Source organism: Microsporum canis, genomic scaffold (genome assembly GCF_000151145.1).
Source record: "Microsporum canis CBS 113480 supercont1.2 genomic scaffold, whole genome shotgun sequence".
Classification (NCBI taxonomy): Eukaryota; Fungi; Ascomycota; class Eurotiomycetes; order Onygenales; family Arthrodermataceae; genus Microsporum; species Microsporum canis.
Genome location: NW_003299168.1, coordinates 947668 through 975228, shown reverse-complemented (window position 1 = coordinate 975228; position 27561 = coordinate 947668). Strand labels below are relative to the sequence as shown.

The 27561-nt window shown below is 46.9% G+C and overlaps 14 protein-coding genes across 14 annotated transcripts; 7 read left to right on the top strand and 7 right to left on the bottom strand.

The window, feature by feature from the left end:
- Positions 1-198: 198 nt before the first annotated feature.
- MCYG_01799 (adrenodoxin) lies at positions 199-1107 on the bottom strand (the record flags this gene model as incomplete). Its single annotated transcript, XM_002848819.1, has 3 exons — positions 199-443; positions 508-614; positions 673-1107. 3 exons carry the CDS (start codon positions 948-950, stop codon positions 199-201), a joined length of 630 nt encoding a protein of 209 aa, XP_002848865.1.
- Positions 1108-1302: 195 nt separating this feature from the next.
- Positions 1303-2977, top strand: MCYG_01798 (mitochondrial fusion and transport protein Ugo1; the record flags this gene model as incomplete). The annotated part of the gene is made up of 2 exons (XM_002848818.1): positions 1303-1686; positions 1748-2977. The coding sequence occupies 2 exons, from the start codon at positions 1303-1305 to the stop codon at positions 2975-2977; spliced, it is 1614 nt and encodes a 537-aa protein (XP_002848864.1).
- A 694-nt stretch (positions 2978-3671) lies between these two features.
- Positions 3672-5093, bottom strand: MCYG_01797 (bZIP transcription factor HapX; the record flags this gene model as incomplete). Its single annotated transcript, XM_002848817.1, has 1 exon — positions 3672-5093. The coding sequence occupies one exon, from the start codon at positions 5091-5093 to the stop codon at positions 3672-3674; it is 1422 nt and encodes a 473-aa protein (XP_002848863.1).
- An 802-nt stretch (positions 5094-5895) lies between these two features.
- MCYG_01796 (O-methyltransferase) lies at positions 5896-6717 on the top strand (the record flags this gene model as incomplete). Its single annotated transcript, XM_002848816.1, has 2 exons — positions 5896-6436; positions 6515-6717. 2 exons carry the CDS (start codon positions 5896-5898, stop codon positions 6715-6717), a joined length of 744 nt encoding a protein of 247 aa, XP_002848862.1.
- Positions 6718-7075: 358 nt separating this feature from the next.
- Positions 7076-7922, bottom strand: MCYG_01795 (mitochondrial 54S ribosomal protein IMG1; the record flags this gene model as incomplete). Its single annotated transcript, XM_002848815.1, has 3 exons — positions 7076-7181; positions 7282-7660; positions 7730-7922. 3 exons carry the CDS (start codon positions 7920-7922, stop codon positions 7076-7078), a joined length of 678 nt encoding a protein of 225 aa, XP_002848861.1.
- Positions 7923-8179: 257 nt separating this feature from the next.
- On the top strand, positions 8180-9328 carry MCYG_01794 (conserved hypothetical protein; the record flags this gene model as incomplete). The annotated part of the gene is made up of 2 exons (XM_002848814.1): positions 8180-8282; positions 8340-9328. 2 exons carry the CDS (start codon positions 8180-8182, stop codon positions 9326-9328), a joined length of 1092 nt encoding a protein of 363 aa, XP_002848860.1.
- Positions 9329-9664: 336 nt separating this feature from the next.
- On the bottom strand, positions 9665-11556 carry MCYG_01793 (conserved hypothetical protein; the record flags this gene model as incomplete). Its single annotated transcript, XM_002848813.1, has 4 exons — positions 9665-9760; positions 9837-10514; positions 10568-10956; positions 11016-11556. The coding sequence occupies 4 exons, from the start codon at positions 11554-11556 to the stop codon at positions 9665-9667; spliced, it is 1704 nt and encodes a 567-aa protein (XP_002848859.1).
- Positions 11557-12217: 661 nt separating this feature from the next.
- Positions 12218-13078, top strand: MCYG_01792 (conserved hypothetical protein; the record flags this gene model as incomplete). The annotated part of the gene is made up of 2 exons (XM_002848812.1): positions 12218-12429; positions 12487-13078. 2 exons carry the CDS (start codon positions 12218-12220, stop codon positions 13076-13078), a joined length of 804 nt encoding a protein of 267 aa, XP_002848858.1.
- Positions 13079-13879: 801 nt separating this feature from the next.
- Positions 13880-16349, top strand: MCYG_01791 (glycogen synthase; the record flags this gene model as incomplete). The annotated part of the gene is made up of 6 exons (XM_002848811.1): positions 13880-14092; positions 14207-14482; positions 14544-15749; positions 15789-15906; positions 15972-16167; positions 16226-16349. 6 exons carry the CDS (start codon positions 13880-13882, stop codon positions 16347-16349), a joined length of 2133 nt encoding a protein of 710 aa, XP_002848857.1.
- A 456-nt stretch (positions 16350-16805) lies between these two features.
- MCYG_01790 (farnesyl pyrophosphate synthetase) lies at positions 16806-17902 on the bottom strand (the record flags this gene model as incomplete). Its single annotated transcript, XM_002848810.1, has 2 exons — positions 16806-17729; positions 17783-17902. The coding sequence occupies 2 exons, from the start codon at positions 17900-17902 to the stop codon at positions 16806-16808; spliced, it is 1044 nt and encodes a 347-aa protein (XP_002848856.1).
- A 444-nt stretch (positions 17903-18346) lies between these two features.
- On the top strand, positions 18347-20595 carry MCYG_01789 (conserved hypothetical protein; the record flags this gene model as incomplete). The annotated part of the gene is made up of 5 exons (XM_002848809.1): positions 18347-18444; positions 18505-18986; positions 19071-19231; positions 19300-19483; positions 19541-20595. The coding sequence occupies 5 exons, from the start codon at positions 18347-18349 to the stop codon at positions 20593-20595; spliced, it is 1980 nt and encodes a 659-aa protein (XP_002848855.1).
- A 269-nt stretch (positions 20596-20864) lies between these two features.
- MCYG_01788 (ATP-dependent DNA ligase domain-containing protein) lies at positions 20865-24077 on the bottom strand (the record flags this gene model as incomplete). Its single annotated transcript, XM_002848808.1, has 2 exons — positions 20865-22872; positions 22927-24077. The coding sequence occupies 2 exons, from the start codon at positions 24075-24077 to the stop codon at positions 20865-20867; spliced, it is 3159 nt and encodes a 1052-aa protein (XP_002848854.1).
- Positions 24078-24596: 519 nt separating this feature from the next.
- On the top strand, positions 24597-25631 carry MCYG_01787 (conserved hypothetical protein; the record flags this gene model as incomplete). Its single annotated transcript, XM_002848807.1, has 5 exons — positions 24597-24675; positions 24732-24883; positions 24944-25198; positions 25233-25408; positions 25481-25631. 5 exons carry the CDS (start codon positions 24597-24599, stop codon positions 25629-25631), a joined length of 813 nt encoding a protein of 270 aa, XP_002848853.1.
- A 173-nt stretch (positions 25632-25804) lies between these two features.
- MCYG_01786 (spliceosome-associated protein) lies at positions 25805-27421 on the bottom strand (the record flags this gene model as incomplete). The annotated part of the gene is made up of 3 exons (XM_002848806.1): positions 25805-25835; positions 25861-27296; positions 27332-27421. The coding sequence occupies 3 exons, from the start codon at positions 27419-27421 to the stop codon at positions 25805-25807; spliced, it is 1557 nt and encodes a 518-aa protein (XP_002848852.1).
- Between the last annotated feature and the right edge of the window lie 140 nt (positions 27422-27561).

The window sequence follows — 27561 nt, the reverse complement described above, 5'->3', positions numbered from 1 at the left end:
AAGCCGGGGAGTACTTTTTGCAAGTCTATAAGGCTATTGTACAAATACTAAACACATCATTCACACTGGAGCGATTATATCCTGAGGGATAAATCAAATAAAAGCGTCCATCCCTGATATCTTGAGTCATGACAGTGTCTACGGGGTTCATGCTTCAAGATATGGAGTGGCCCGCTCAGAATAACGGCAGATACCTTATCATTTCTTCTCTGCAAAGTCGCTAGCTTGCAAGTTTCGAGTCATGCTGGGCAGTGTGACAACGAGGCCGTTTAGCTCCGGAGTCATCTTCACCTGGCATCCTAACCGTGACGTCTCAGTCAATCCGAATGCCAGATCCAGCATATCGTTCTCGTCATCATCAGGTTCTGGCATCTTATCGTACATGTCAGAACTCTCAACGATTACATGGCACGTAGAGCAGGCGCATGAGCCTCCGCAAGCGCCTATAGAATCAAAATGCCATCAGCCAGCTTGCACAGGGTGTATATAGAGGGCCAATTGACCAACCTTCCATCTCAAGATCGTTCGCCTGCGCTATGTCAAGTAAATTATCTCCCTCTGCGACTTCAAAGTCATGTCGATCTCCGTCTTTATCAATGAAAGTGACCTTGATCCTACTTTATATTAGCAAATATCCAGCATTTCCTTTGGACTTGGGATAGAGAGACTCACTCTTCACCAGGCTTTGGAGGTGTAATGTGGCCATGTAGCAGCTTTGAAGTCGACGAGAATGCTCGCCTAGCTATGGAGGAGCCGTGCGAAAGCTGAGCTCTCGATGACCGTGGGACCGGCGGGAAAGTTCGATGCCATCCGTCTGGCCTTGTAGACAGCAGCCTGCTCTGCCTCGATATACTCTTCAGCTGCGCATATCGTCCAGCCGAGAGACCCTGACCGGTGCTCTGTGGTAGCGATTGTAAAGCATGGCGGCATAGCCCTCTCCATGCGGACATGGCTGCTGGTCTCTTCTTCTCCCTTTTCTGTTGCGCACCGCCTTCGGTATGTGGAAAGGAATGAACAGCAAAAGCCAGCTGAAGCGCCAAAGAGCTGACGGTGCGCTCGTTGCGAAGTAGATAGATTCGTTGTCAAGGTTGGTCTTTTTTATAAATCCTCAAGCCGGATTGCTTTTTTTAGTCCAAATAGAACGTCGGGATTATTAAGACTCCAAGATGTTTTTATCTCCGAACAAGAGAAAAAAATAATCACTATAGAGAAGCAAACAGCAAACAAGACAGAGAGAAGGAGATCAAACCAGAATTACGGCTTCGGATGACGGAGAGATCAATCGATTGCGTCGCTACATAAATGAATTCGCATACAGAAGGCCCAAATCCGCTGCGGCCATACTATGTGCCGCCTCCCATCGGGCTGCCAGAGAGCCAGGTCGCATCCAAGGTCGTTTCGAGCGCGGCCGCAGAGAATATAAGCAGCTTTGGGACGTCTGCTCGGGATATATTGTCTGATTTCGACTATGCAGATTACCTGGGAGACTCCTCGCCGTCGGTGGCAGAGTCCATCAAGCAGCTGTTTGAGAACGCAGCGTGGCGGTACTCGAGAGTTTTGATATCACAGCCATTCGAGGTTGCGAAGACGATACTGCAGGTCTACGTTGCTGAAGATGCAGCTGCTGAGGCGGCAGAGGAGAGGAGAAAGCTGGAGAGACATAGGATGGAACAGTATGAAGAAGAGGTTAGAATCCTTGGATAAACTGGGCTGCCGTTACAACATTGCTAACTGGCTTGGATTATAGGATGTATACGGTTCTGATGATGAAGATAACTATTTTACGTCCGCCGCGCCTACAAATATGCCCTCTTCGTCGAGAAGCCATCAGAGAGCTCCCCAGCGGATAACTGAACGGAGTGGTTATATTCCCCAGACAGCACAGCCAAAGTACATGCTAAAGGTCAAGGACTCTTCGTCGATGCTGGATGTACTGTCTCAACTCTGGACAACTAGCGGACCGACATCTATATGGAAAGCATCCAATACTACGTTCATATACTCGATACTACTGCCCACATTAAACACCTTCATCCGAAGTCTACTATCAGCCATCCTAGGCTATCCAGAAGACTCCTTTTCCTCCTTCCCGGCTGGTGATATCATTACTTCATCTGCTCCAGGCACAGCTTTGATACTGTCCTGTCTTTCCTCTGCTCTTTCAGCTATCATACTATCACCCATTGATACTGCACGAACATACTTGATCCTCACACCACACGGCCACGGCCCCCGATCTCTGCTCCGGTCAACCAGGCTTCTTCCAAGCCCCAGTTACATGATCTCTCCGCACCTCCTACCTATCACTATCCTTACCTCCACCCTACCAAATCTAATTGCTACCAGCACCCCCCTTTTTCTAAAATCATATCTATCCCTTGACCCGGTGTTGAACCCGTCCACATGGAGTCTCTTCAGTCTCATGGCCCAGAGCCTTGAGCTAACTGTACGAGTTCCTCTTGAAACTGTCCTCAGACGAGCACAAATAGCAACCTTCACATCCCCCGCCCTCCGACAGGCAGGCGTAACATACTCAGCCCCAGCTACGCGGTCACCGACTTCAGAGGGTCCTTCTACTCGAGCAACAAGTTCAAACACCAATACCCCCTTGCCTACTATTGTTCCAGCTCCTCAGACTTACAGAGGAATCATCGGAACGATGTGGAACATTATCTACGAAGAAGGCACAAATCCGTCTCTTACAGAATTAGACACGGTAGAGCAGTTCCTCGGTCATACTCCCCAGGTAGGCAGAGAGGCTAGCCGGCGAATGCAAAAACGCCGCAAGGGACAAGGTCTACAAGGCCTGTATAGGAGCTGGAGACTTGAGATGTGGGGAATAGTCGGTATATGGGGATCAGGCTTTCTAGGAGCCTTGATGAGCGGCGGAGAGGACGAGATTGCATCCGACTCTATGGGCAGGATGGCCCTTGGATCGACTGGTGGCCATGTAGGGACCGAGAAAGGTGCATTTTAAACCGCCCGAACCCAGCTGGAGCGCGCGTCTTTATACCCCTTTCTACTATTTGGAATATTTCCTCGGCAACTATATATTACAATATCATATCCCTAATCCTCCTCTAGAGCAGCCATCCCCGCTTTAATGTACTATACCTTCACTTGCTGTCAGCTATGGATACGTGATATCAAATGTTACGTGTATAGTAGTTTATTAAATCAACTTTTTTTGGTCATTTAGCTGGTCACTAATAACTGAAAGAATGCACCACTTCTATAAAACCCATCATTTCATCCGGTACCAAGAAGCGTATTTCCCTACTGATAAGGGATTCTGTGCATAACACCGGGGATTCATAATCAGAAAGAGAAGATGGGACCGGTGCTAATCGTACAAACAGAAACTAGAAAACAAAACTAAGGCATCCATAAAAAAGGGATATAAAATTACCTTAAGAAGGGGGAAGAAAATTGACTCCGTGACGCCGTTCGTATTATTGATACCCATGGCATTGTCCTGGCCATTGTGTTTATGGATCAGGAATACTTGCGTGGTGATATCTGCCCGATACCTCCAGGTATGTGTCCATCTAGGACATCGAAGAAAAATAAATAAAGCAACATCAACATAGAATTAAGGGTCATAAAAAGCAGAGAAAATTGGGAAGGGGGAAAGGGAAGAAAGTTGAAAAAAAACGAACAGCCAACGTTGTTCATTTGGAATCAGCAAATCTTCGATCGAAATATCGCAAGACTCCCATGACGCTGGCAGCCTCGACTTCCAAAGCCGGCCGGTTAGTAAGATTTTGGTCCCGTCGTCTGTCTGGAGTAAGGTCCTGCGGGTTTGGAAGCGTATGGAGCTGGGGAAGCCACTGGCTCAGCTCATCTGTTGCAGAAGAGAACTTTGGATGTCGCGAGAGCGTAGTGAATGTATCGGCACAGCTTAGTGTAATAGGAGTCGAGGCAGGTTGTCTGGACGAGCCCGAGCCGGAAGGCCGAGTTTTACAGCATCCACCTTGTCCTCCACCGCCTCCACAGCAACCGCCTTCCTGGCCACTAGATGCACGGGACGCGGCAAGGCTCTTACAAAACACTGAACTGCGTGGGTCTGCAAGACATTGGGCACATGTACCAGGGCCATTTGCACAAGGATTGCTCTCATTTCTCGAAGCTAGTGTAGCCGACCGGGAAAGAACATCTCCTTCGGAGGGAGGGGGAGTGAACTGTGATATATTATGGATGGATGGTAGTTTATTTGATTGGGAGGACTGGCTGTTTCTGTCTGCGGGTGATTCCTCTGCCATTTCGGCACAGATGCAGGGTGAACCATCCTGGCAAAAGCCACATGGGTCTATTAGTATGGGCGTGGCAGCATCACTGCCACCTCTTGGATGTCTGCGGAGGGTGAAAGAAGTGGTAAAATCGGTCTCTAGTTCTTCGGGTTCTGTTTTGATTTCGGGGTTAGATCGGTGACGCTTCTGTGTGGCCCCTTGAGAAGGTGATCTGCCTCGTTTAGAATGTGAATCATCTGCCTGAATCTGGGTGATATTGGAAATATTGAACGCATCGTCAATACACTGGCACCGAGTGAAGGAGCACCTTTCGCACCCACCGATGACGGATTGGCCATTCGTCCTATCCGAGCTGTCGGTTCTCTCGAGCTTTTTGATGGCATCTTCCTTTGCAACCTTTTCGGTCATGAGCTCATCCTCTAGGGCCTTGCATCGGTTTTTCCACCATAGTATTTGGCTCTTGTACTCCTCTATCTGTTGCAATTGATTCTGAACAGCCTCTCTGAGAGCAGCTTCTTCACGCTCATTCTCCTCCTCGATCTTCTTGATCTGCTCCTCTAGCTCCCCTACCCTCGCAGCTCTTCGCTCTCGAAAGGCTCGTTGTGCTGCACGGTTTTGTGCTTTTCGTTTAGTAGGTGGTGTATCCGTGGCAGGTTTCCGGCCTGGTTTTGGTCGTGGAGGAACGACCCATTCCTTGGAGGTAATCGAACATTGAGCAGCCGGTGCTGGCGATGGGGCGGCAGCTAGGGGTTTGACCGAGAGTGACCGGTGATGAGTGGCAGCTGCGGGAGCAATTGATAATGGTACAGGGCCCGGCGCGGGTGTTCCGGCGGTGGTTGTCATCGTCAACGTCTTTCCCGAGGCCGGCCTGTCGGGACGTATTCTTTAAAGTCGTATTCAAAAAACTGAAAGGAGGCGATTGTGAGATCACCGGATGGAGCTGTACTCATTAGCAATTAGCCTCTGACGGAGCAGATGTGTGGTGGTAGAGGTAGCACCCGGGAAGAAAGGAGAAAAACGGTCGTTGTTGGGTAATTTTTTTCAGACCACCCGCGGGGAGAACTCGGATGATCAGATTAGATTATCGTGCGATGAACATGTGACTAAGCGGCTCCACGTGACGAGGGCTTATCAGATCGCCAAGACTTTTTATCTACTTTTTCTTTTTTTTTTGAACTTCAAGAAAAAAAGAAAAAAAGCAAACAACTTGAAGTGTTTTCTGCAATATTGCGTTTCTCGAGTAGATCATCACAGACTAAGTTAACTTGATACGAAGTGTGACTCTATTCCAAGTCCTGATGGCCTTGTTGAAAGGGCTCGGCTTGGTCCAACCTGGCTAGCTTGGATTACTAACGACCAGCGGTCAACGACGATGGATGCAACTGGCTTAAGAGCCCGTACGCCCTTCCAGCATCGCAGAGTTGCAAGGGATGTATTGAGTTATCTCCTCGGCCCGGCTTTTTCACGGGTAAATACCCTGAGTCACTATCTGTTGAATGTGTCGCCGAGCATGGAGGTATATAATAGAGCGATAGATGCCTAGGAGTGCACTCTCGCGATCGATACATCGCAATAAAGCTCACAGATCTATAACAAGAACTTCCCATCTTCTCTATAGAGAACAGTTCTCATCGTACTGGCAAGTATGGCTACCCCAAACCCAGTGGTCTCCAGCCCAAAGGTTGAGGCCGTCCTCAAGAAGCTACACGGGGAGTCTGGAGCTCAAGAGTCTTCGTTCTCCGTCCTCTCATTCTGGATTCGCAAACAGATAAGGTCTCTGATATTTGGTAGCCGTGGATGGGGTTCCAAGGATGATGACTTCATGAGGGATAAATACATCTGCCTTGAAGCTGATAAGAGTCAATTGCTATACCTCCTGGCAAGGTCCACCGGGGCTCTGAACATAGTGGAGGCCGGCACAAGCTTTGGTGTTTCGACGATATATCTTGCTCTTGCAGCCGGACAGAATGCTGCCGCGAAGGCATCTGGATCCATTACACCAGGACAGGGCGCCCAGGTCTTTGCAACGGAGAATGAACCTACCAAGGCAAAGAAAGCGAGAGAGCATTGGAAAGAAGCCGGAGAGGAAGTCGAGCCCTGGATTACCCTGCTTGAAGGCGATCTTCGAGAGACGCTTCCAGAACAGATGAAGAAGGTTGATCAAGTTGACCTTCTGCTGCTAGATAGTATGTTGATTCTGAACTGTTCTGCATTGCCAATTACCATTGCCCTTCTCATCTACAGTTTACTAACAAGAAATACAGTTTGGACTCCCATGGCTCTCCCGGCTCTCAAGGCAGTTCTACCAAAGCTTCGCACTGGTGCACTCATTGTTGCAGACAACACCTCCATTGCTCGAAGGGATTACAAAGACCTGTTCGCTTTCCTGGATGATCCCAAAAACGGCTTCAAGCACATGACGACGCCCTTCAAGGGTGGCTTGGAAGTCATCGTCTATCTTCCTTAATTCAGCTGGTTCAGCTTGGCCCTCGTCGTTCATCGAATGTGTTGCTTGATTATCATTATACCTCTTTGTTAGTCTTATTCCAATACCAATTTTGACTGCTTAGCTGAAGGTCCTCTGCAATTCTGACATTAATCTCCCGTAATTGGCAAACAAGTTCCATCATAAAAGTAAAATATTGTACAGGTCTAATCAGCAACATGCTTTGAGATGTAAAAAATGGAAGTGGTACAGGATGCGCAATGATATGTATTGCAAATGTGGGAGGGTTGGCCCACACCTTCGTTAGTGTGCCATGATGGCGGAAAGCTGGATGGATGGATATATAAGTTTTCAAAAGCGCAAGGTAGATGTGATACCACTATCGCTTGCGAGACCTCTGATCCCCTCCTCCGGCTAATATACGTTTCGTTCGGAGATAGTTGCGGACAATATTTTCCACGCTTCCCATATCATGAGCAGGTTGCCTAAAAACATTTACGTTATTCATGAAAGCCAATACGAGTAGAAAAGATATTATGAAGTCTCTCGTCGATATGAATGGAGACAATATGGAGATAATCGTACCTCATGTATGTCAATTTTGCGCGTCTCTTCCTCTTCTCAGTGCGCTGGACAACCTCCACACCAGCCACATTGGGACTGTATGCCTTCACCCACATCTCACAGCTAATCCTAGTCAATTTGTTCCGTAGTAAAAATGCGGTGTCGACTCCTCTTTGCCGAATGTTCAAACACACGCCGGCGAATGGGTCGCCGTTCTTGAAAGTAACACGAAGAATGTCGCCTACTTTAGCACCCTGTCGGTTCTTAGGGTCGAAAAGCGCTTTTCTCTCGCCGGTTGGGTCAAGTACGGCTAATTGTTCGGATGTAATAGCGCCAATGGGGTCTTTACAGGTATCGTATGGGAAAGCTGGAGGCGGATAGACCTTTAACTCCTTGTTGGCTATTGCAGAAACCGTCAGTAATCAGCCATTCCAACGAGCTATAAAGGAAACATATTAATAATACATACCTCTTCCAGGTCGACAGAACTTGGGAATCTGTGATATGAATTGATCCGGGATTTCTGTAGGGAAAGGGATCTTCTCCTTTCTTGGAGAATGGATGGTATGGAGAAATTGACGACGGGGCACATGGCATCTAAACTCCTTAATTGCATTGGCACAGTAGCCCAACGGCCGTACCGTTGGCTTCATCGAGGCCATAGTTGTGATTCTTCCTTGCGTAAGTTGTTCTTCTTTCTTCGTCTCGCTCGATGGAAATTTGAAAACCATCAAAGTGGCCCGTGCCATGCCAAGACTTGACTTTTTTTATCATCGACTTTTTGATTTGAAGCTGGTCGAATTTCATACAAACACACGATCAACCACGGCGTCCTCAATTCAAGACAATATTTACCATTTATATGCTTCCATTGACGGTAGCCCTTGGATAAACGTTCTTGTTTTGCCACATTTTCTCAATGGCGCACCCAAGGCTGGGGAGGGCTTTCGCGTTAGGATGCAGCTCCCAGACTACACTAGGTCGATATAGAGCTTTCTCAAGCACTGCTAGTCGTCCCAAGGGTATGCAGCAATTGACCTTTACGATGTGATATCCCCGCTAATATATTACATCCGTAGCCCTGGTTCCGAAATTCACTCCTACCTCATCCCCCGAACTTGACGGACTGCTCCAAAAATTTCGAAATAAGCTCTTTATTCCGGCATGGCTCCCCTATCATGACAAAAGGGCCATGTATAAACAGTCGAAAGCACAGGAACTGCTGAACAACCCCGTGGTTGTCAATGTCGGCACCGAAGATGAGGTGGATAACTACACACTACGGCCCATGCACATTGCAGATGCCCCCAGCAACAGCGAGCTAGCCAGAGTGGTGAGACTGCTAAAGACAGAAGAGGATTGGCAAAACCTGATTCCATTCTTAACCGGCCTTCATTCTTCGAAACGCATTGTCACTCCGCATACCACCGAGATGCTCATACGAAGGGCGGGCGAACTTGGGATGGAAGCAATAGTTTTGCAGGCCATAGCGCAGTCACGTCGAACGGGGCTGTTCATGCGCAATGCAGATTTCCCTCGTGCCATGTTATTTGCCATACGGCAAAAAGCGGAAAAGGCCAACTTTAAGGGACCCGACGTGCATCTAGCACTAGGACAAGCAAAGGAGTTGGTCCGGCTGCTCAATTCACCAGAACACACAAATCCAGTTGCGGAAAAAGACCCCAAGAGATTACCAAGCATTATTGGTATGCTACTTGAATTAAAGGCGGCTTATGCCATGGACACGTTCGGAGGACGTGATGAAGACCAGGGAGTTCGATCATATGCGGATAAACTTATTAACACCTGGCCTCTCGAGAAATTCACTGTGCCATCTGAGTGGCCAACGGCTAATTGGAGGCTACGTACGTACGTTCCTCTATGGCACGGCATGCACCTCGCCTTACAGGTGGAAGAAGTAAAGGCCCAACAAAATCTTCGACAGGCTCTTGAACGTCAAAGGGATGAACTGGCAAAGGTCATTGAGAGTTGTGTGCAGACTGTAGACCAACATCGCCAGGACGTTACAAACACTGTTACGTGGACGAGGTCACTACTGCGTACATAGAATATTTCTATCTTCATCTAGAGGGTGTATGTATTAAATCACGGCGTTTTGATTATAATGGCCTTCAGAGCCAATCCATTTACTACCTGTATAATAGAAAGACCCCTTTTATATCTGTCATCTCGCCCACTGCATGTATGGATTATTATGTTTCTCTTCGTTGCAAATGTATTCGTGCGTAGGTGGCGCAGATAATTGTACCATCATTCAAGTTATCCAAATGGACTTCCTCATGCCGGAAGATGCAGCCAGACTTACCCCATGTTTTTTTAATGATACCATCTCATGAGAAAAACCAAATTATACCAAAATATCATATCTCATACACAATGAGGCTTAAGCCAGAAGAACAAGAGTATTGTCATCCTGGAATAGGCCATCCACTTCAAGCTTGCATTCTTCTGAAACTACGGCAGGACCGGAAATGTGGATCTATAAAAATCAAGGGTTAGTATAGCCATCTTGACAAGGGCCCGATTCATAATTACAAGGAAATATGTATTCTCACCTTTCCTTCAATCGCATTTTCGTCTCCTGAATTCTCCTTGTAGTCGACCAATTTAAGCTCTACGCTGTTCAGTGGAGGGCCAAAATGGTTGAATCCGCGCTGTCTCCTATAATCATACGGATTCGTCTGACAAACGGCTCCAGCTACTTTAGCAGTAGTGAGTGCATATGCAATACGGACACCTGTCATAATTCTGAAGTCCGTGAGTTGGTCAGAAGTGAGCTGGTTATTTCGATCCCCCTCTGCTCGATGCGATATAAGAAGCAATCTTAAATTTTTCAGAGTTTGTTCGGACACGGGGCCGCTTCCTCCAAGTGGGGAGAGGAAATTGCCAGATGGCATTCTTCCAGAGTCCAAGGTTTTTGTTTGGAAGAATCGACCGATTTTAACCAATGGGTTCAACTGTGGACCCATATATTGAGCATGATAATCAGATATAGTGTGGGAAGAGGCAATAATAATCGTCGGCGAGATACCAGTCGTTGCAAGTGCGAAATCTATAATTTCTCCAGCAACAGAGTTCAATGCAATTGATGCATTTGCATACAAGGCTGCCAGAATGAAACAAAGGGTATAGGAGTGTGACAGTGAATCAACTGATAGAACCAAATCTGACGATTTGAGTTGTTCATTGCGAGGCAAAGATGATCCCAATGCGGCAACGCCAGATATGATGTTCTATTTATAATGTTAATTAGCTGGTTTCTCAACAGGGAAAATTAGTATCATACCCCAGAAGAGTATTCGACGAAAGACCCTAAGCCATTTTTAGACGGGCATAGTGTAGCCAAGGACGGTGTCGACGTCTTGACATCCCATTCAGGCACTTCCGGGCCAATAGACCCTTCTTTCTCGTTAATCAGTTCATGCCATGTAGCCACCTCGATCTTGCTACCGGCTCCTTCTGGGACTTCGTTCCAGTCCATATGTCGGCTACCCTCTTGGGCGACCCAGATTCCATGTCTCAACGCGGGGCACAGGCTAAGTAGGGAGGTAACTTCCACAGCACCGGCTTCAGCAATGAGAAGATCTGCCTTTGCTTCCCGGAGATATTCCGCGAGTGTCTGAGGGGGAAGATTATGAGGAATTATGACAGTTGGAAAGCCGTAAAATGCACTTGCTGTTAACTATTAGTTAGCCATCAGCATTACCATAGAAAAGAGTACGTGGAAGGCATACCAAAGATAGTGGCAAGCATCTCTACTGAGTCGGTAAGACATATAGCAACCTTTTGTGCCTTGGTGTCACGGACATACTGTCCGATGATGTTAATTTCCCGGGAGACATCATCAACGTTACGTTCCTTGGAATTTTTCCCAAGAACGGTGTATATAGATCCTCTCTTCCCGGTAGGTGTGCCATCACTTTTCAATTCTCCACGGACAACAGCTTTCCATATATCTCGCAGGTCTCCACGTCTGCCTGCAGTCCATCTTGGAGTATCTGGATCTCGAACACCAAGCCCAGCCTTGAGCGGGTAGCCATGAGGAACATCCATGGCCCGCACCGTAGCTGACTCCCCACGCTGTCTAACGGGGGCTACTACTCCCTGGCGGGCGAGTATAAAAGGGTGGGCATCGGGGTCTTTGGTGAAGAAGAGCGAGTATCCGATGTACGAGACGAGGAGCGTTGCGAGCAAAGTCGAGTAAACATTCCAACCGGCGAAAAGAGCTTCAAGGAGCGCATCCGCCCTGGCCAACATTGAGGTATCAGCTGCCATGGTGTATATACTTGGTCTGTATTCCAACGCTGGCCAGCTGGTTTAGCTATTAACTATGAAGCTGAGATAGAAAGAAGCGGCGCTTGCAAAAGTGACGTTTGTTTACTATGTAGGTGGGATGGGCAGTACGGGTTACATATTAATACGAGCACAACATATACGAAAACTCACCCGTTGTAGTGGGGTAGTACATATTAATGTAGCATAATGTGTTACTGAGCTACAAAGTAGATAAATTACAATTATTCCAGGCTTCCTCTGCCATAAAAGTGGCCATCTTCTGTATATTGTGGATGGTAATGAAATCTCGATACGCCCAACAGCCGCCAAGTTTCTGTAGTAGCGCGGTAATTTTGGCGCTTAACAAAACAGAAAAACATTCAAGTTTTTGGCTCTGCGAAGACAGGAAGACAAGAAAAAGGAAACACAGCGTGGATGAGGGGAGTTTTGTGATGTTATGATTCAGGCAGAGACGGATTCCTGCTATTCTCGATACTAACGCCTCAGCAGGATATTTAAAAAGGTAGGTAAGGTAGGTCTTTTTTGACAGGTGAGTCTCCTTTCCATGCCTACCACCGATTGAACGATCAGCTTACCCGTCCTGATAGGTATTCTGCTTCGATAGTTCTCCTATTTATACGTATAATCTGCCTCCGTGTCAATGGCTCCCTCGTCTCTTCCGTCAACCCCGCGGATGCTGGATGTCCATGGCCCGTCAACCGCCTCTCCAGGCAAATGGCGACACCCACACCTGAAAGAGATTATCCGACGACAGAACGCATCAAGCGTCAACGAGAGGACCATCAGGCGGGTGTTATGGAATGCAGGCACTCTGATATTTACTGGTTTCATCGGCAACACCTACAAGCAATAGTATGGATGACCCAATTCCCCAGGCAGAGAACAAATGCTGACATGGCTGAAAAATAGTTCTCTGGCCATTGGTTCATTTTTGCAAATTCCCACCTACCCTGATATAGTATTGCTTGTTGTTCGCCTTTTGCTCTTTATCAACATCGCCATGACTCTGTACCCCATCTACCGGGCGCCGGACCAGGTTTCCGACATCCCATTGACTCCGTCGCAAAGGGCGCTACTGGGACTCGACCCCAACAGCACGCCTCCCGCTACGCCAGGCGCCGAATACATCACTCCGCCGAGATACCGTGTATCGTCAAGCTCACGCAGGAGAAGCTCTGGATCATGGGGCAGCTCGCCCTTCTCAGCAACTGAAGACTCGCCAAGCAGAAACCACCCTGACAGTCCTCCGTTCTCTCCATCCGGCAGCCCTCTATTCCAAAAGGGGTTTCGGTCCGGTGGCCGGGAGCGCGGCCGTAGAAACAGCTTTGGCTCGCCTTCTCCCCTCGGGCGGACTAGCATTGGGGCTCGAGACGGAAGCTCCCTGCGGGCACCTTCATCGCCCACTCCGTTTGGAAAGGTCTCCTCCCCCGTCATGACGCAGAAATGGCTGTTTGAGAGAAGCCTGATGTCCTCTTCTAACGGCAGCGTGTTCAGCCAGTGATGTACGATTTAAGTTGTTTCTGCTGGCGAAGCTCAGCCTAGCCATGGTGTCCTGGCGTTGAGGAACGTGTATTTATTATCTTCTTCCCTTTTCACATCATCTTCTTTTCTTTTTTCTTCCCTTTTTTTTTTTTCTTTTTCACTTAACATCCAGGGTAGAAGCCAGCAAGCTTTGCTGTTGCTCGAGATTGGCTGCCATGAATTGCTGCTCCGTATATCATTTTAATCCGACTTGGCCACTCCGTCTGACAAGCCCGTACTCTCTTGGATAGAATAGTAGCTTGCATCGGCATTATCTTTCGTGCTAGGTTCGAGGGATTAACTGTTATGCGCGTACAAGGATGTTTGTGCTGGGCGCCTGCGGAAGTCGACCTTCTCTTCTTCTTCCTCCTCCTCTTCCCACCTCGTCTTCTCCCACCGGAACGGCGGACACGATCTCCCACCATCCACCGCATACGCAGGCAGACGAGAGACGGACGGACAGACAGAAGCACCGGCTGAAGATCTACTTCTCGCCTTTGCCAGCTTCATCTACCCCAGACCCGCCTCCAAGCTTGCATCCACTGCTAGTTTCTAGTGCGGGCCGTCTCAACAAAGCTTCCAACTTCGACCCTTGAGACAAATAATCAAATATTAACGCCACCTCCCAGTCCAACTGTTTGTTGTGAATGAAATTTACTATTATTTAATCTACCGTCTGCCGCTCGTATCACCTCTTGTCTGCCTGCTCGAGCTCGCACTCGCCTTTCGTCTCATAGTTGCGATTTGCTGTGGTGGGACTCTGGGCTCTTTTACCTACGTCATGGCGTCTTCTCCTCGCCGGGATGCTGCAGAGCAGCCAAAGAGAGACGTGAAGAACCACGTCTTGTTCGAGATTGCGACGGAGGTTGCTAATCGAGGTTGGTCCCCTCGTTTTCGTACCCCTTTCACTCTTTGCGACACGCCGTTAACGTCAGAATACAGTTGGAGGGATCTACTCGGTTCTCAAGTCCAAAGCTGCCGTAACAACCGCAGAGTATGGCGACCGATATACGTTGATAGGTCCCTTGAACCGGGCTTCGGTAATACACGAGCTGTCCTGTTGAGGTACCTATACCTACACATATGCTGATTCATTCTCCCATGCTAGGCGGTGGTCGAGGTGGAAACCCTCACACCGACGAATCCTCACTTGATTGGGGCGATTGAAGCCATGACCGAGCGTGGTATAGAAATCGTGTATGGTCGATGGCTGATAGAAGGTGCTCCGCGCGTTCTCTTGATTGACACTGGTGCGGGATATAAATACCTCGACGAGTGGAAGGGTGATCTTTGGAACGCAGCAGGCATTCCGTCTCCATCGGCTGATTCGGAAACCAACGAGGCGATTGCGTTTGGATATCTCATTGCGTGGTTTTTAGGAGAGGTTAGTTACTTGTGCATGTAGTTCTGGGCGGTACGAGAACTGACGGTCGATTGCACGACAGTATATATGTAGAGACACGGAGAGAGCTGTGATAGCTCATTTCCACGAATGGCTAGCAGGAGTTGCGCTTCCTTTGACCAAGAAGAGACGGATGGACGTGACGACTATTTTCACCACACATGCCACTCTTCTTGGAAGATACCTTTGCGCGGGCTCTGTCGACTTCTACAACAACCTGAAAAACTTCGACGTGGATGCAGAGGCCGGTAAACGAGGTATCTACCATCGCTACTGCATCGAGCGTGCTGCAGCACACTCCGCCGATGTCTTTACCACCGTCTCCCACATCACTGCATACGAGAGTGAGCATCTACTCAAACGAAAGCCGGATGGCGTCTTGCCCAACGGGCTGAACGTCAAGAAATTCTCGGCTGTCCATGAATTCCAAAACTTACATTCTCACTCAAAGGACAAGATAAATGACTTTGTTCGTGGCCACTTCTATGGGCATAATGATTTTGACCTGGAAAATACCCTATATTTCTTTACATCTGGCCGATACGAGTACCGAAACAAAGGTGTTGACATGTTTATTGAATCACTGGCAAGACTCAATCACCGTTTAAAGGAATCTGGCTCCAAGACTACCGTTGTGGCCTTTATAATAATGCCTTCCCAAACCTCATCCCTCACTGTTGAGGCACTTAAAGGCCAAGCTGTCGTCAAGTCATTACGAGATACTCTGGAAAGCGTAGAAAAGAGTATTGGTAAACGATTATTTGAACGCTGTCTCGGCTGGAAAGAGGGTGATAATATGCCTGATGAAAAGGACCTAATGACGAATCAGGATCGGGTACTGATACGCCGGCGCTTGTTTGCTATGAAACGACATAATTTACCCCCAATTGTCACCCATAACATGATGAATGACTCTGAGGACCCTATTCTCAATCAGCTTCGCCGAGTGCAACTTTTCAACTACCCGACTGACCGTGTCAAAGTGGTCTTCCACCCCGAATTCCTCAACTCTGCCAACCCTGTACTCCCCCTGGACTATGATGACTTCGTTCGAGGTACTAACCTTGGTGTTTTCCCATCATATTACGAGCCGTGGGGATACACACCCGCGGAATGTACAGTTATGGGAATTCCAAGTATAACAACTAACCTCGCTGGTTTCGGATGTTACATGGAAGAGCTGATTGAGAACTCAGCCGATTATGGAATATATGTGGTTGACCGAAGGTTAAAAGGTGTTGACGACTCAGTAAACCAGCTAACAAACTATATGTTTGACTTCTGTCAGAAGAGCCGAAGACAACGTATCAACCAAAGAAACAGAACTGAGCGATTAAGCGACCTGCTAGATTGGAAACGGATGGGCCTAGAGTATGTGAAAGCTCGCCAGCTTGCTCTGAGACGCGGTACGTATTTATGCCCCATCCTCCAATTTAACTACATTCCCACCTAATGGTTATTCTACCCACAGCGTATCCATCTTCCTTTGATGCGGCTGATGACTTCCACGAGGCTATTGGCCATACTGAGCAAAAGATATCCCGTCCGCTATCTGTTCCAGGTTCTCCTCGTGATCGAACTGGCACTATGACTCCAGGAGACTTCGCTTCCATCCAAGAAGGCCGTGAAGGGCTGGACACGGAGGACTATATTTCCTACAAAGTCCCGTAAGTACACAACCTATACCATATGCTGTAGTTGAATTAATGCTTATGATTCATCCAGGACTGGCAGTGATGACGAGGAAGAGGATTCTCTTCCCGTCCCTATTCGACCAAAAAGACAATCCATATCTCTCAAGCTTGATCCAGCTCTAAACGGACAAGAAGCCAAACCAACGACAGCCTGAGTAACTCGGCTGTTGTAACGGTATCAATGCTAATGCTGGCTTGATACATAGTTGTTGACAAGTATTTCGAGGTGTTCGTTGAGAGTAGCGCTTGCGGATGTGAATAGTTTCACTGAGCTACTAAATATATTCCTCCTTTATTTATTCGATTTTATTTCCGCGTACACATAAGCGATACTGACGACTATATCAATCCTAAGCAATACATAACCTCGTTTGCCGCCAAGCCTCCATTTACCTTATAAATTTATCAAACTAGAAAATAACGTGTAAATTCATTTTTCCATTAACTATTACATCTGCTTTCAGGTAAAATTTTTTTTTTCTGTTTTCTCTCTAATGTTTCGTCGCCTTCCGTCTGACGATAAGTGATATTTACAACATGAAAGGCCGAAAATGTTGGCAGTTTTTCCTACTAGAATTTGGGAGGAAAATTGTGAGTATCGCAAGTCATATCTACTTGTCACGCTTGTAGATCTTAGCCAGGAAGATTTCAAAGACACTTCCCTTCAGTCCCTCAGAGGTATCAATGGAAGCAATCATAGATTTCAGCTTTGAAACCTGCTCTTCCTCAAAGTCGTGATAGACTTTCTGGATGTTCAATTCGTTGAAAACAGCCTTCACCTTGGCTTCCATGGCAGCATCCTTTCTGCCATAGCACTCATCGAGGACCTTGCGTTGGGTGGGGGAGCAGAGTTTCAGAGCCTGGTTGACTACCCACGAGCACTTGTTATCCTGGATATCAGTACCGATCTTGCCAATCTGCTCTGGCTTTCCAAACACGTCCAGGTAGTCATCTTGAGCCTGGAAGTATTGGCCCAGCGGGATGAGAATATCATGGGCTTGACGAAGGTTCTTGGGGGTAGCAAGTTGCAGATAGTGCAGGGCAAGCGCAACAGGGAGATAGAAACTGTAATAAGCCGTCTTGTAGATAACAATGAAGTTGAACTTGTCCATGCTGAAGTTATCTAGGTCAACGTGGTCTTCAGGGGCAGTGATGAGATCACAGAGTTGGCCGAGTTCGGTTTGAAAGGTGATCTCGTGGAAAAGTTCGACAAGGTCGATGTAGGCGGGGTGAGAGCGGAAGTGTTTCTTGAGAAGGACGTAGATAGAGGACTCGAGCATGAACGCGTCGTTGATTGCAATCATGCCAACCCCGGGGCGGCGGTACCAGCACGGCTCTCCACGGCGGGTGATGGAGCTGTCCATTATATCGTCTGAAACGAGGAAGAATGCTTGTAGGAGCTCAGTCATCCATCCAAGGAGACCAAGATGCTTGAACTGTTCCTCATTCAAGGGTTTCTCCAGGAGCGCAAGAGCGGTATCCGGGACTGAGAGACCACGATTCAGTTTCCCTCCAGGGGTGTTTTCGTTCAAGTTCTACTATACATGTTAGCTACCGTAAGACAGAATAATAATGAGAAAAATCTGACCTTCTGAAGCCATTCCAGAGCCGATGCAGGAATGTTATATTGTTTCGAGTGCTCGCTAATATCTTCAACAATTGCGGGGAAGACTTTGTTAAAGTCCTCACGGCTGGTGCTGGAAGCCATTTCTCAACAGAAGCTCGAGAAGAAGATTGATATAGGCTAGAAACCAGCTGTGACGCTCAATTGCAGAGTTGTGAATGCTCTTAAACGTGTAGAGAGAGACAAAAAGAAGGGTTTGTTTTCAAAAGGTGAAAGGATTAAACTATTTAATCCCTCCGAGATTCAATCGCATCCCGCTATGTTTGCACTGTTTGTATTCTCGAAGCTATAAAAAGTATTTCGAGGGTTTGATGTGAAATGGTTGTAAATAAACAAGAAACGAGCGGCTTCTAACTGCTCTATTGTCTAGGTAAGGTCGTGGCTTGGTGGTATTTCCCGGTAGCTGTGCCTCTACTAATACGATGTTAAGCTGCAGGCGGTTTTAAAATCCGAGATCTTCTCGTTGGCAACCAGTAGATCGTAACGTCATGCTACTATAGCGTCTGGCATCCATCATCAGGCGCGATAATGAATTTCAGTGCGGATAATGTCAGGGAGCTGAGGCACAGGCTGGAAGATGCTGCTGTCAAGTGCTCTGAACGATGCTTATACCACTCTGCAAAATGGTAGGCATGAGAGAGAGGCTTCACATATTTCCGATAGCCAGGGCTAATATATCTGTACAGGGCGGCAGAAATGCTGGACTCATTGGCCCCCGTCGACCAAGGCGAAGGAACGGATACGGAACCAAATTCACCTATGGACTTCTCGCCTACTACAATGGCAAATCCATTTCTCGGGCCGCAAGACTCAGAAGAAGCCGCCCTGGAAGCCAGGGAAACTCACAAATATATCCTCGCAAAATCATACTTTGATACTCGTGAATACGATCGTTGCGCAGCCGTTTTCCTTCCTCCGTCCATGTCATCAATTCCGTTAGCACCGCGTGCTCCATCAACACCGAAAGCAAAGACACCGCTTCAGTCTCAAAAGGGCAAAGAACCAGCCTCATTATTTGGCAACAAAAAGAGCCACACCTCCACCTCACAAAACCCATTTCCAAACTTGAGCCAGAAATCTTTATTTCTCGCCCTATACGCAAAGTATCTAGCCGGAGAGAAACGTAAGGACGAAGAAACCGAAATGGTACTTGGACCAGCGGATGGAGGTATGACTGTGAATAGGGAGTTGCCAGGGCTTGCTCAAGGGCTGGAAGGATGGTTTACTGACCGAGAAGAAAAGGGACTTCAAGACAGTGGGCAGGGATGGCTTGAGTACCTCTATGGAGTGGTACTACTGAAGGCTAAGAATGAAGAAGAGGCGAAGAAGTGGCTGATAAGGAGTGTGCACCTTTACCCATTTCATTGGGGCGCATGGCAAGAATTGAACGACTTGTTATCCAGTACAGAAGACGTATGTTTCCTTAAAAAATCACTCTACCAAACCGAAGCGTCAGTACTAACCATTATAATAATTCTTAGCTCAAGCGAGTGGTGGACGAACTGCCCCAGAACATTATGACTTTAGTGTTCCATCTGTACTCTAGCCAGGAACTCTACCAGGCCACAGAACATACTCACCAAATTCTCTCAGAACTTGAAAGTATTTTCCCGTCAAGTTCATTCTTAAAAACCCAGCGAGCATTGCTGTACTATCACTCAAAAGGTATGCGGTTAACATACGCCCCAGTCGGACTAACCCATCTATTAACATGTTTTCTAGATTTTGAGGAAGCATCTCATCTCTTTTCCGAACTTTTAATCAACTCCCCCCATCGTCTCGACTGCCTAGATCATTATTCAAATATTTTATATGTTATGGGCGCAAGGCCGCAGCTTGCTTTCATTGCTCAACTCGCCACTGCAACCGATAAATTCCGGCCAGAAACATGCTGTGTTGTGGGAAACTATTATTCCTTGAAATCAGAACACGAGAAAGCGGTAATGTACTTTCGACGTGCATTAACATTAGACAGAAACTTTTTATCTGCATGGACTCTCATGGGCCATGAGTACATTGAAATGAAAAATACGCATGCTGCCATCGAGTCATATAGACGAGCTGTGGATGTTAATCGCAAAGACTACCGTGCATGGTATGGTCTCGGCCAAGCTTACGAAGTCCTTGACATGTCTTTTTATGCACTTTTCTACTACCAGCGCGCCGCGGCCCTTCGGCCATACGACCCCAAGATGTGGCAGGCTGTTGGATCTTGTTACGCCAAGATGGGCCGTATCGAGCAGAGTATTCGAGCACTTAAACGTGCGCTCGCTGCAGGATCTTATTATGACGGCGGAGGCACGGGCTTGAACTCATTTTCTAGTGCAGGAGGAGGTTTAAATCCCAAAGACTCTGGAAACACTAAAAGAATACTTGACCCTGAGACACTGCATCAAATTGCTACTTTATATGAAAAGCTAGGGGATGAGAATGAAACCGCCGCATACATGGAACTTACTCTACGGCAAGAAGCAGGGCTGACAGATCAGGACGATTCCGATCTTGAAGACGATGAAAGAGAAGGCTTAGGCGAATCACGACGCTCCTCATTTAGCCATCGTGATGATGGGAATGAGGAAGCAGGAGGAACGGGGGTTACAGCAACCACTTCTAAGGCTCGCCTATGGCTCGCGAGATGGTCTTTAAAACGGAATAATTTTGATCGGGCGGGCCAACTGGCTAGTGAGCTATGTCAAGATGGAATTGAGGTGGAGGAAGCGAAGGCATTGATAAGAGATATTCGGTCGAGAAGGGAGTTTCTCGACGCGCAACCTTGAGTTTACGATTTTATCCGGGTAGCTAAGGTATTTGAGATGGCGTTTTGTGAATTGCCTTTGAATGAAGGCTATGGGTTTAGCTTTAGATGCATACATAGTACTTAGCTTCAATAGATGGCGTGAAGGCTTAAAGGAGATATAAGAAAAGCAAGGATTAAATACTTAAAATAACTCTATACCATATTTACCTGAAAGAGTTTATTAATGAATATCAATGAAAGATGCCAACATGTAAATATTAGACCCCCAACTCCTGTAACTCTAGGATTCTAAGACCTTTGCCCGATAACTCTTGATACATGCTGCGTTTGCAGTAAAGGGAGTATCTCTGTCCAGTCTCTACCACAACGTATATTATAAGGCGGCCTCTCATCTTGCAACTCTAAGGGACCAACAGGCACCCTTTGGTCTGGCTGATTCCTAGATTCAGGGGCCACTTCAGGTCCCCATTTAATGCATACATCGACGACATCCTTACCAAATCTCTGCCACCGCTCAGCCAATCCTTCACCTGCTTTTGATGCAGCAAACTCTCGTCTAACAACCTTCCAGTGCATAAATATAATACTGCCTACATCTGGTAGCCTCTTGTGTTGCCGTAATGAGGCAAGAGCTGTGCTAATCTGTCTCAGTTCGGCTGCAACTTTAAATGAGTGACGGCTGTTTGAGTCCACAAGCACAATACCATAGAGGGATGATGCGCATGGGGTATCTTGCGTAAGTACCAGTGAAGTCAGCCAACGAGAAATTGAAGAGGGTGCAATTGACGATCTGCAGGACGGTATATAACGGCGCAGTAGGCTCATAGTTGTATCAGATAGCGACGACCCCAGAAAAACGGGAAATTTCACAAGCGGAGAGTCCTTCATGGAATTTGGTCCGCAGCTGCGGCTAGATATATCTGAGGCAGATCTATTTAATAAGAGCTCCTGTGAAGGTTTTTCACTGCTATGGGAATTATATGACTGGAAGGAGTGGGATCGTTGGAAGGTTGGGTCTGGCAAAAGTCGGTCTGATAAGGAGCTAACATTGGGCTCCTTGTTTTGTGGAGAGGACGTTTTATTGACAACATCCGTATCACCGTAAGAACACTCATTTACAGGAGATGCTGCTTGTCTATTCTCCGCTAGGTTAGCTATAATGGCTAAGTGTCGATTAGATGATCCTTTTTCATTGGATAAAATATCAGGGGTTTCTGTTGCATCTGGGAAAATAGAAATGTGCTTCTGTCCAGAGGCATGATAAGTCGATTGTGTCGCAGCCATTTGGTTTGGTCCACAAAGATCAAATGGATCATTTACAGCCGGGAAATGTTGTGATGAGGTGGCAGCACTTGATGTTGTCACAGTGGTAGCCGAATTCTCGGAATAATCAATAATATATTGGGGTTTCTTTTCAATCGGGTCGAGTTTCTCAGCTAACCCTGCAACCTCCTGCGACAGTTCTTCCACAGGAACGGAGTTAGCAACGCGTGCGAGTTCTTGTAAGTCTCTGAATGAGGTGGCAGCCTCATATTCCCTATCAAAGTGGATTTTCACTACTCTTGGAAACCGAAGGGAATAATATCGAGCACCTTGGGGTTTATCAAAGCCAAAACCAGTCATTTCTACGATAAATGGAACCCTGAACGTGGTTTGGATTTCCGGCAATCGAACTTGGTCAACTCGCAAAGAAAATGGAACATCGTCGGAATCAGCATCACACGCTTGGAATTGCCCTAATTGGTTGAGAGTTTGCATTAAATTGGTGCTGATGTTTTGTTTGTCCAGGATATCAACAACACGGAAGACTGGTTTTGGCGAAAGAGATCCGAAATCATCATCTAGGCAACCAATAAAGAAAGAAGTCCAAGATAGCCCTTTGATATGGTCAAGAGAAACAGCATCCCGAGAATCGTATCTTCCACCTATCAGGGCAAAATCGGCAGTGTCTCCTAGGCCGGGAATAGACTCCTTCTTGAACTTCATCCAGCAACAAGAAAATTCACGAGTATCTTGAGAGAAGGTTCGAAAGTATGGTTCATCCGCCCCCTTTAAAACAAGCCCTTCCCATTTCTGGGCTGAGACTAGGGCAAAGTTCTCTTTCAACTGTTCATATGCATCGGACATAGAGAAATCTACGTTAAATTGCGAGGTAATACCAGTAAGCCCATGTATTGGATTTACCACCTCAGTGAGGAGCGCTCTTCTTTCTCGGTAAGGCTTTGATAATGCGACAATATCGTCCAAAAGTAATAAGTCAAAGAATACGATATATAAATGTTCCCGAGGATCTGGTCTGGGTAGAATGAGCAAAATTGCGATATAAAAAGAGGGGAGGATATGTGCTCACGGAGAATCATTTTCGGTGCCAATAAAAGCTCCTGCCCTCATAATATGTTTCCGTAAGTGATGAAACGGAAGAATGTCATGCTTAATGTCGCTCCATACTAACAGTTCACCTTCTAATATGCATCGTTTGGAGAACCGGCAGCCAGGCCTGCGGATTCTTAGCGAGTCTCTAATAGCCTCGTGAATACCTTTTCTATCCACCGTTGAGTCTTTGCCACTCTTGGAGAAAATACGGATATACTGCGGCCCATTTTCCAGATCAATATGTATCTGGCAATACTCTCCGTCATATTTCCTTTCAATGCTCATCAGTCGTTTATCCGCCATCCTGCAGCAATGCCTGAGATTCCTTGCCTTATAATATTCCGGTCTCCCAACTTTTATCCCAATTTGGGGGGCAAGGTGAGGAATTGAAAGCTCCATAAGTGTCCGAGCGTATTCAGCATCAGGACAGGATGGAAACTTCTTGACTGGACCACGATCCATTGCCTCCAAAGCTCCCTTTAGAGTGCTTTGTACTGAAAGAAAGGCCGGAAGCATGAAGTGAAATTTCCGCAGGGCTAATCGCTGCGGGATAACGACCGGAGTATATTCCCTAAGAAGTAGCCTTGTAAACCATTTTGCATCACGGCTATTCAATCGGCGGAAAATTGGGTTTAAAGCCTCATCCACCTGAACGGCGGTACGTTGGCGGCGCACATCCGGAGCAGAGAAGCGGCATTTGGCAGCAATTTTATTCAATGCAGCATCTATTTCCTCCACAGTAACAGGCAGACAAGGAAATAATTCATTCTCAGCGTCACCCATCACCCTTTCAACACATTCACCAAGATCTCCGCGCCCCGGAGCCTTCCAGCATTCAAGCTCCTGCCATCGAGAGGTTCCAAGCAACAAACAACGCCCTATAATTTTAACTAGGGACGGTTCCTTGAAGCCATAAACGCGATCTGGCCGTAATTCTGGAAAAAGACAAGAGAGTAGGGCCAAATAGTCGGTATCACCGCCATGTATTCTCTGCTCGTGAAGACGAAACCAAGCTGTAACTGTAGTGACATCGGGGTCCTTGCTTCTACCTGTAGTCGTAGCCTTTATAATGCGGTTCGCATCCAGGCTCGAAAGGAGGTCGCATATATAAGAAAAATTAAACCCCATATCCAACCCAATAACGTGACCCTTGGAGTACCTCACACAGCTGCATTATGCAGGCAACCAGCTATTACAATCGAGAAGCCAGTGATCAAGTTTGAATGTAGAGCATATATCTAAGATGGAGAAGGGCAAGTATAGGAATCAGTTAACATATAGTATGTATGTGTATATATACCGGGTTTTGCAGCAACTCTCGCTGATCGATATTATGAAGATGAAGACAACGTTGAATAAGCGAAAAAGTCGCGACTTAAGCGAGCGTTAAAACACGTGCTAGGCGCCAAAGCACGTGACACTCCGCAACCGTTTTGCCAAGGAATTTCGATGACATCAAAAAGTGAAGCCGCAACAAGGCAGAAATACGTAGCAGATCAGAATAACTTGACACGCGCAAGGAATGGATAGATTTAGAGTATTTCTTCCTTTGGCCAAAGCAAAAAAAAAAAAAAAAAAAAAAAATACTTGTATTTCCCAGAATTGGGATCAGGTTTCGTGACGTCATCAAATTCTAACCGTTTAACAATGCAATATATATATGAGCTGAAGTTCGGACATGGCATGCTTAGAGTCGATATGCCAGATATACTATCGAGCAATCTCAGTTAACTTGAGCATTTTGAATTCTTTATATCATTATGGCTTCTGAAACATCCGGAGGGTTCACAGGTGGTCTGAAGCAGACCGGCCGAGATAGCAAAGCTGGTACAGCTGGAGCTGGAGCTACCGACCCGACAAGGGCTGGCGGTGCTACAAGAGAGTCAGCTCAGGGTATGGGACATGGAGTCAAGTCTGCAGCAGCGGGTATTCGTGTGAGTCAAACCCATCCTAAGAGAAGCTGAGGTATGAAGGCTGAGAATGTGATAACATAGGGAATGGGTGAGAAAATCCGTGGTAAGGCGGGTGCTGTCGTTGACCGGGCAATGCACGACCCAGAAGGTGTTGCAGAGAATCAACATACCATGAGACAAGGTGAAAGAGAAATGCATGGTGGAGATTTAAGCCATAGTACAAGGGAAAGGGAAGGGTTACCACACAGCGAGCGAGAGGTACACTCACACGGAAATGAAAGGGAAGGGCTACCGCACAGCGAACGAGACGTGAATACGCACGGAGGTGCAGGAAACGCTAGGCCCCCTCCTGAATACTATTAGGTGGTAGGATCCCCATGTCCAATTGTTTTCTATGGGTATTTTGCTTTCGGGCTCATGTTTTCGTCAATTTTTGATGTTTAATCAAATTGGATTCAAGTACATGTCTGTTTTATGTTCTGGAAAGGAAATTGCAAGCTGCCAGCGACTGAAAGTTCTATCTTTAACAGCCAGTTTCGGGGAATAGTAAATGTCACCTTCATATTCTGCAGTCAACGTGTATTAAAATCTAGAGTGCTGGTTATAGAAGCTGGGGAGCCTAATATTGACTGTATTTGTTAGTAAGCTAAACATAACTTCTGTATCTAGCACCAGTCTACCTACACAGGCCCCATTAATTCTATACTTTCTTCCGCGTAATAAACGTGTTGCACGTTGTAGGTTCCATGTACCAAGCATACACTGCTGATGATGCCCTGTAGGGCGTTGCCACTAGGTTGTTGCCGGCCGAGGCGAAGTAGGCCTATTGAAAGACACTGAGCTGTAACCTTATGCCCTCAGTGACTTCCATAGCCAAAGAAAGACATTGTGACCAAAATATACACAGATACGCTCACAAGATGCCTTGCTTTTGCAAGCTATTTATTCATTATTAGCAACGTTGCAAATGACACTAGTAAAATAGGAGGAAGACTTACTCAAGGTAGATGCGTTCAGGCATAACATTGCCTTCAGCATCTTCCATCTGAACCACATTCTCTTTGATATCCCGCTCATGTTTTCGTTCCTTTTCAAGTGACTCCCACAGTCGCAGTGCCTCATCAATTTTGACGATTTCTCTGAACAGACTCGTTTGCTGCGTAATGCCAAGACACCTCAAACCGTAGATATGTCGAGCCTCTGAAAAGTGCTTATCAAAAGCACGACGGCCCATGTAAACGAAATTTCCACATATTTCGCAAGGGAATTCCACCCCAAGGCCGTGTAGCTTGTAAAGCCAGTAAGGTATAGGCTTTCCATCCCATGCTAGTGGCAGTTTCAAGGGGTTGTAAACTTTGTCGTCGCTGTCACTCTCGGAATCAGAGTCTCTACGCGGACCAGTACGGCTATCACCAGTATCGGCGAAAAGCGCGTCGAGTTCCATCTGACGTTCACGCTCTGTCATGCCTTGCTTTCTCTCGACATTGACACGAGTGGCTTGCCGTTCGTCTTTGAGGGCTTTCGTTAAGGATGTAATGCGATGTTCACGCTCTGCGACTGCACGCTCTTTAAGACCACGAAGTATAGCATCCTTGTTGTCTCCAGCCTTCGGTTGCTGCGATTCTGGGTTGGCGTCCCCTCGCTTTGCTTCAGCGGCTCGTATATGTTTTTTACCCTTCAAGTGGTTCTTATAAACGTTTTCGTTTGTGAATTCCTTCTCGCAATCGGGGCACCATATTCCTTCCCCAGAGCCTTCTGTCTTTGGCCCGGTACCGTTCTTGCTTTGCGACTCTTCGTTCCAGCCGGGTAACTTCTTCGCTTCCCAGAGCTCTGCAAATTCGGTATCCAAGCTTGCAAAAAGCTCATCGAGTGGTTCCAGTGGGTTAGATCGTTTGATAAAACTCTCCAAATATGCAGCAAGTTCGCCGACATAGTTGAAGTACTGATCTGTGAGTTTGTTGGCCCTCTTCACAGGTAGCTCTGGCTGAGTAAATACGTCGAATAAGTCCAGGTATTGTAGATAGGTCAATCTCTTCACCCCCGGTAAATTCAGGTAAAGTTCATGAAGTTTTGTGAGGTCGAAGAACTGGCCAAGCGATTCCTCTCCAGTGAACATATTCTCTATATCCTGTATTGCGGTATCGTTTTCGCCAGAGCCCTGCCTGTATGCCTTTTCGAGGTTTTCAACGGGTTCATTTGGGTACCGGCGGTGGAAATCCTTTATCTCTTCCAAATGCTTATAGAACTCTTCCATCGGGTCACCGACGGACAGTGACTGAATCTCTTTGGCGCGAAGTCCGTTTGCATCTTGATATATATCGAGCAATCGTTGGGACTGTTCTTGAATGCGAGTGAGAAAGCCAGCGACTTGATGGTCACGAACAAGTCGTTCTCGGGTCTGTTCATCATCGTTCCTATAATCAGCAAACGGTCTCTAACATTCTTCCTAATTGACTGGTTATAACGTACATTACGAGGTTCTTCAGCAACGCGGTCAGTGATTCCTTGCTCAAGCCTCTCTAGGTCTTCGTGAATAAATCTCTGATCTTCCAGTAACATATCGGCGTTCGACTAGGCTTACACGATAACCAAACACTGCGGCAGAGTAAAAAGAATATCGTCTTGTCGCGTTCCTTGGGTCTTTTCTCAGCGTGCTTCGCATCTGTCAATCCTTTTCGCCCATCAATAAAAATTCGGGC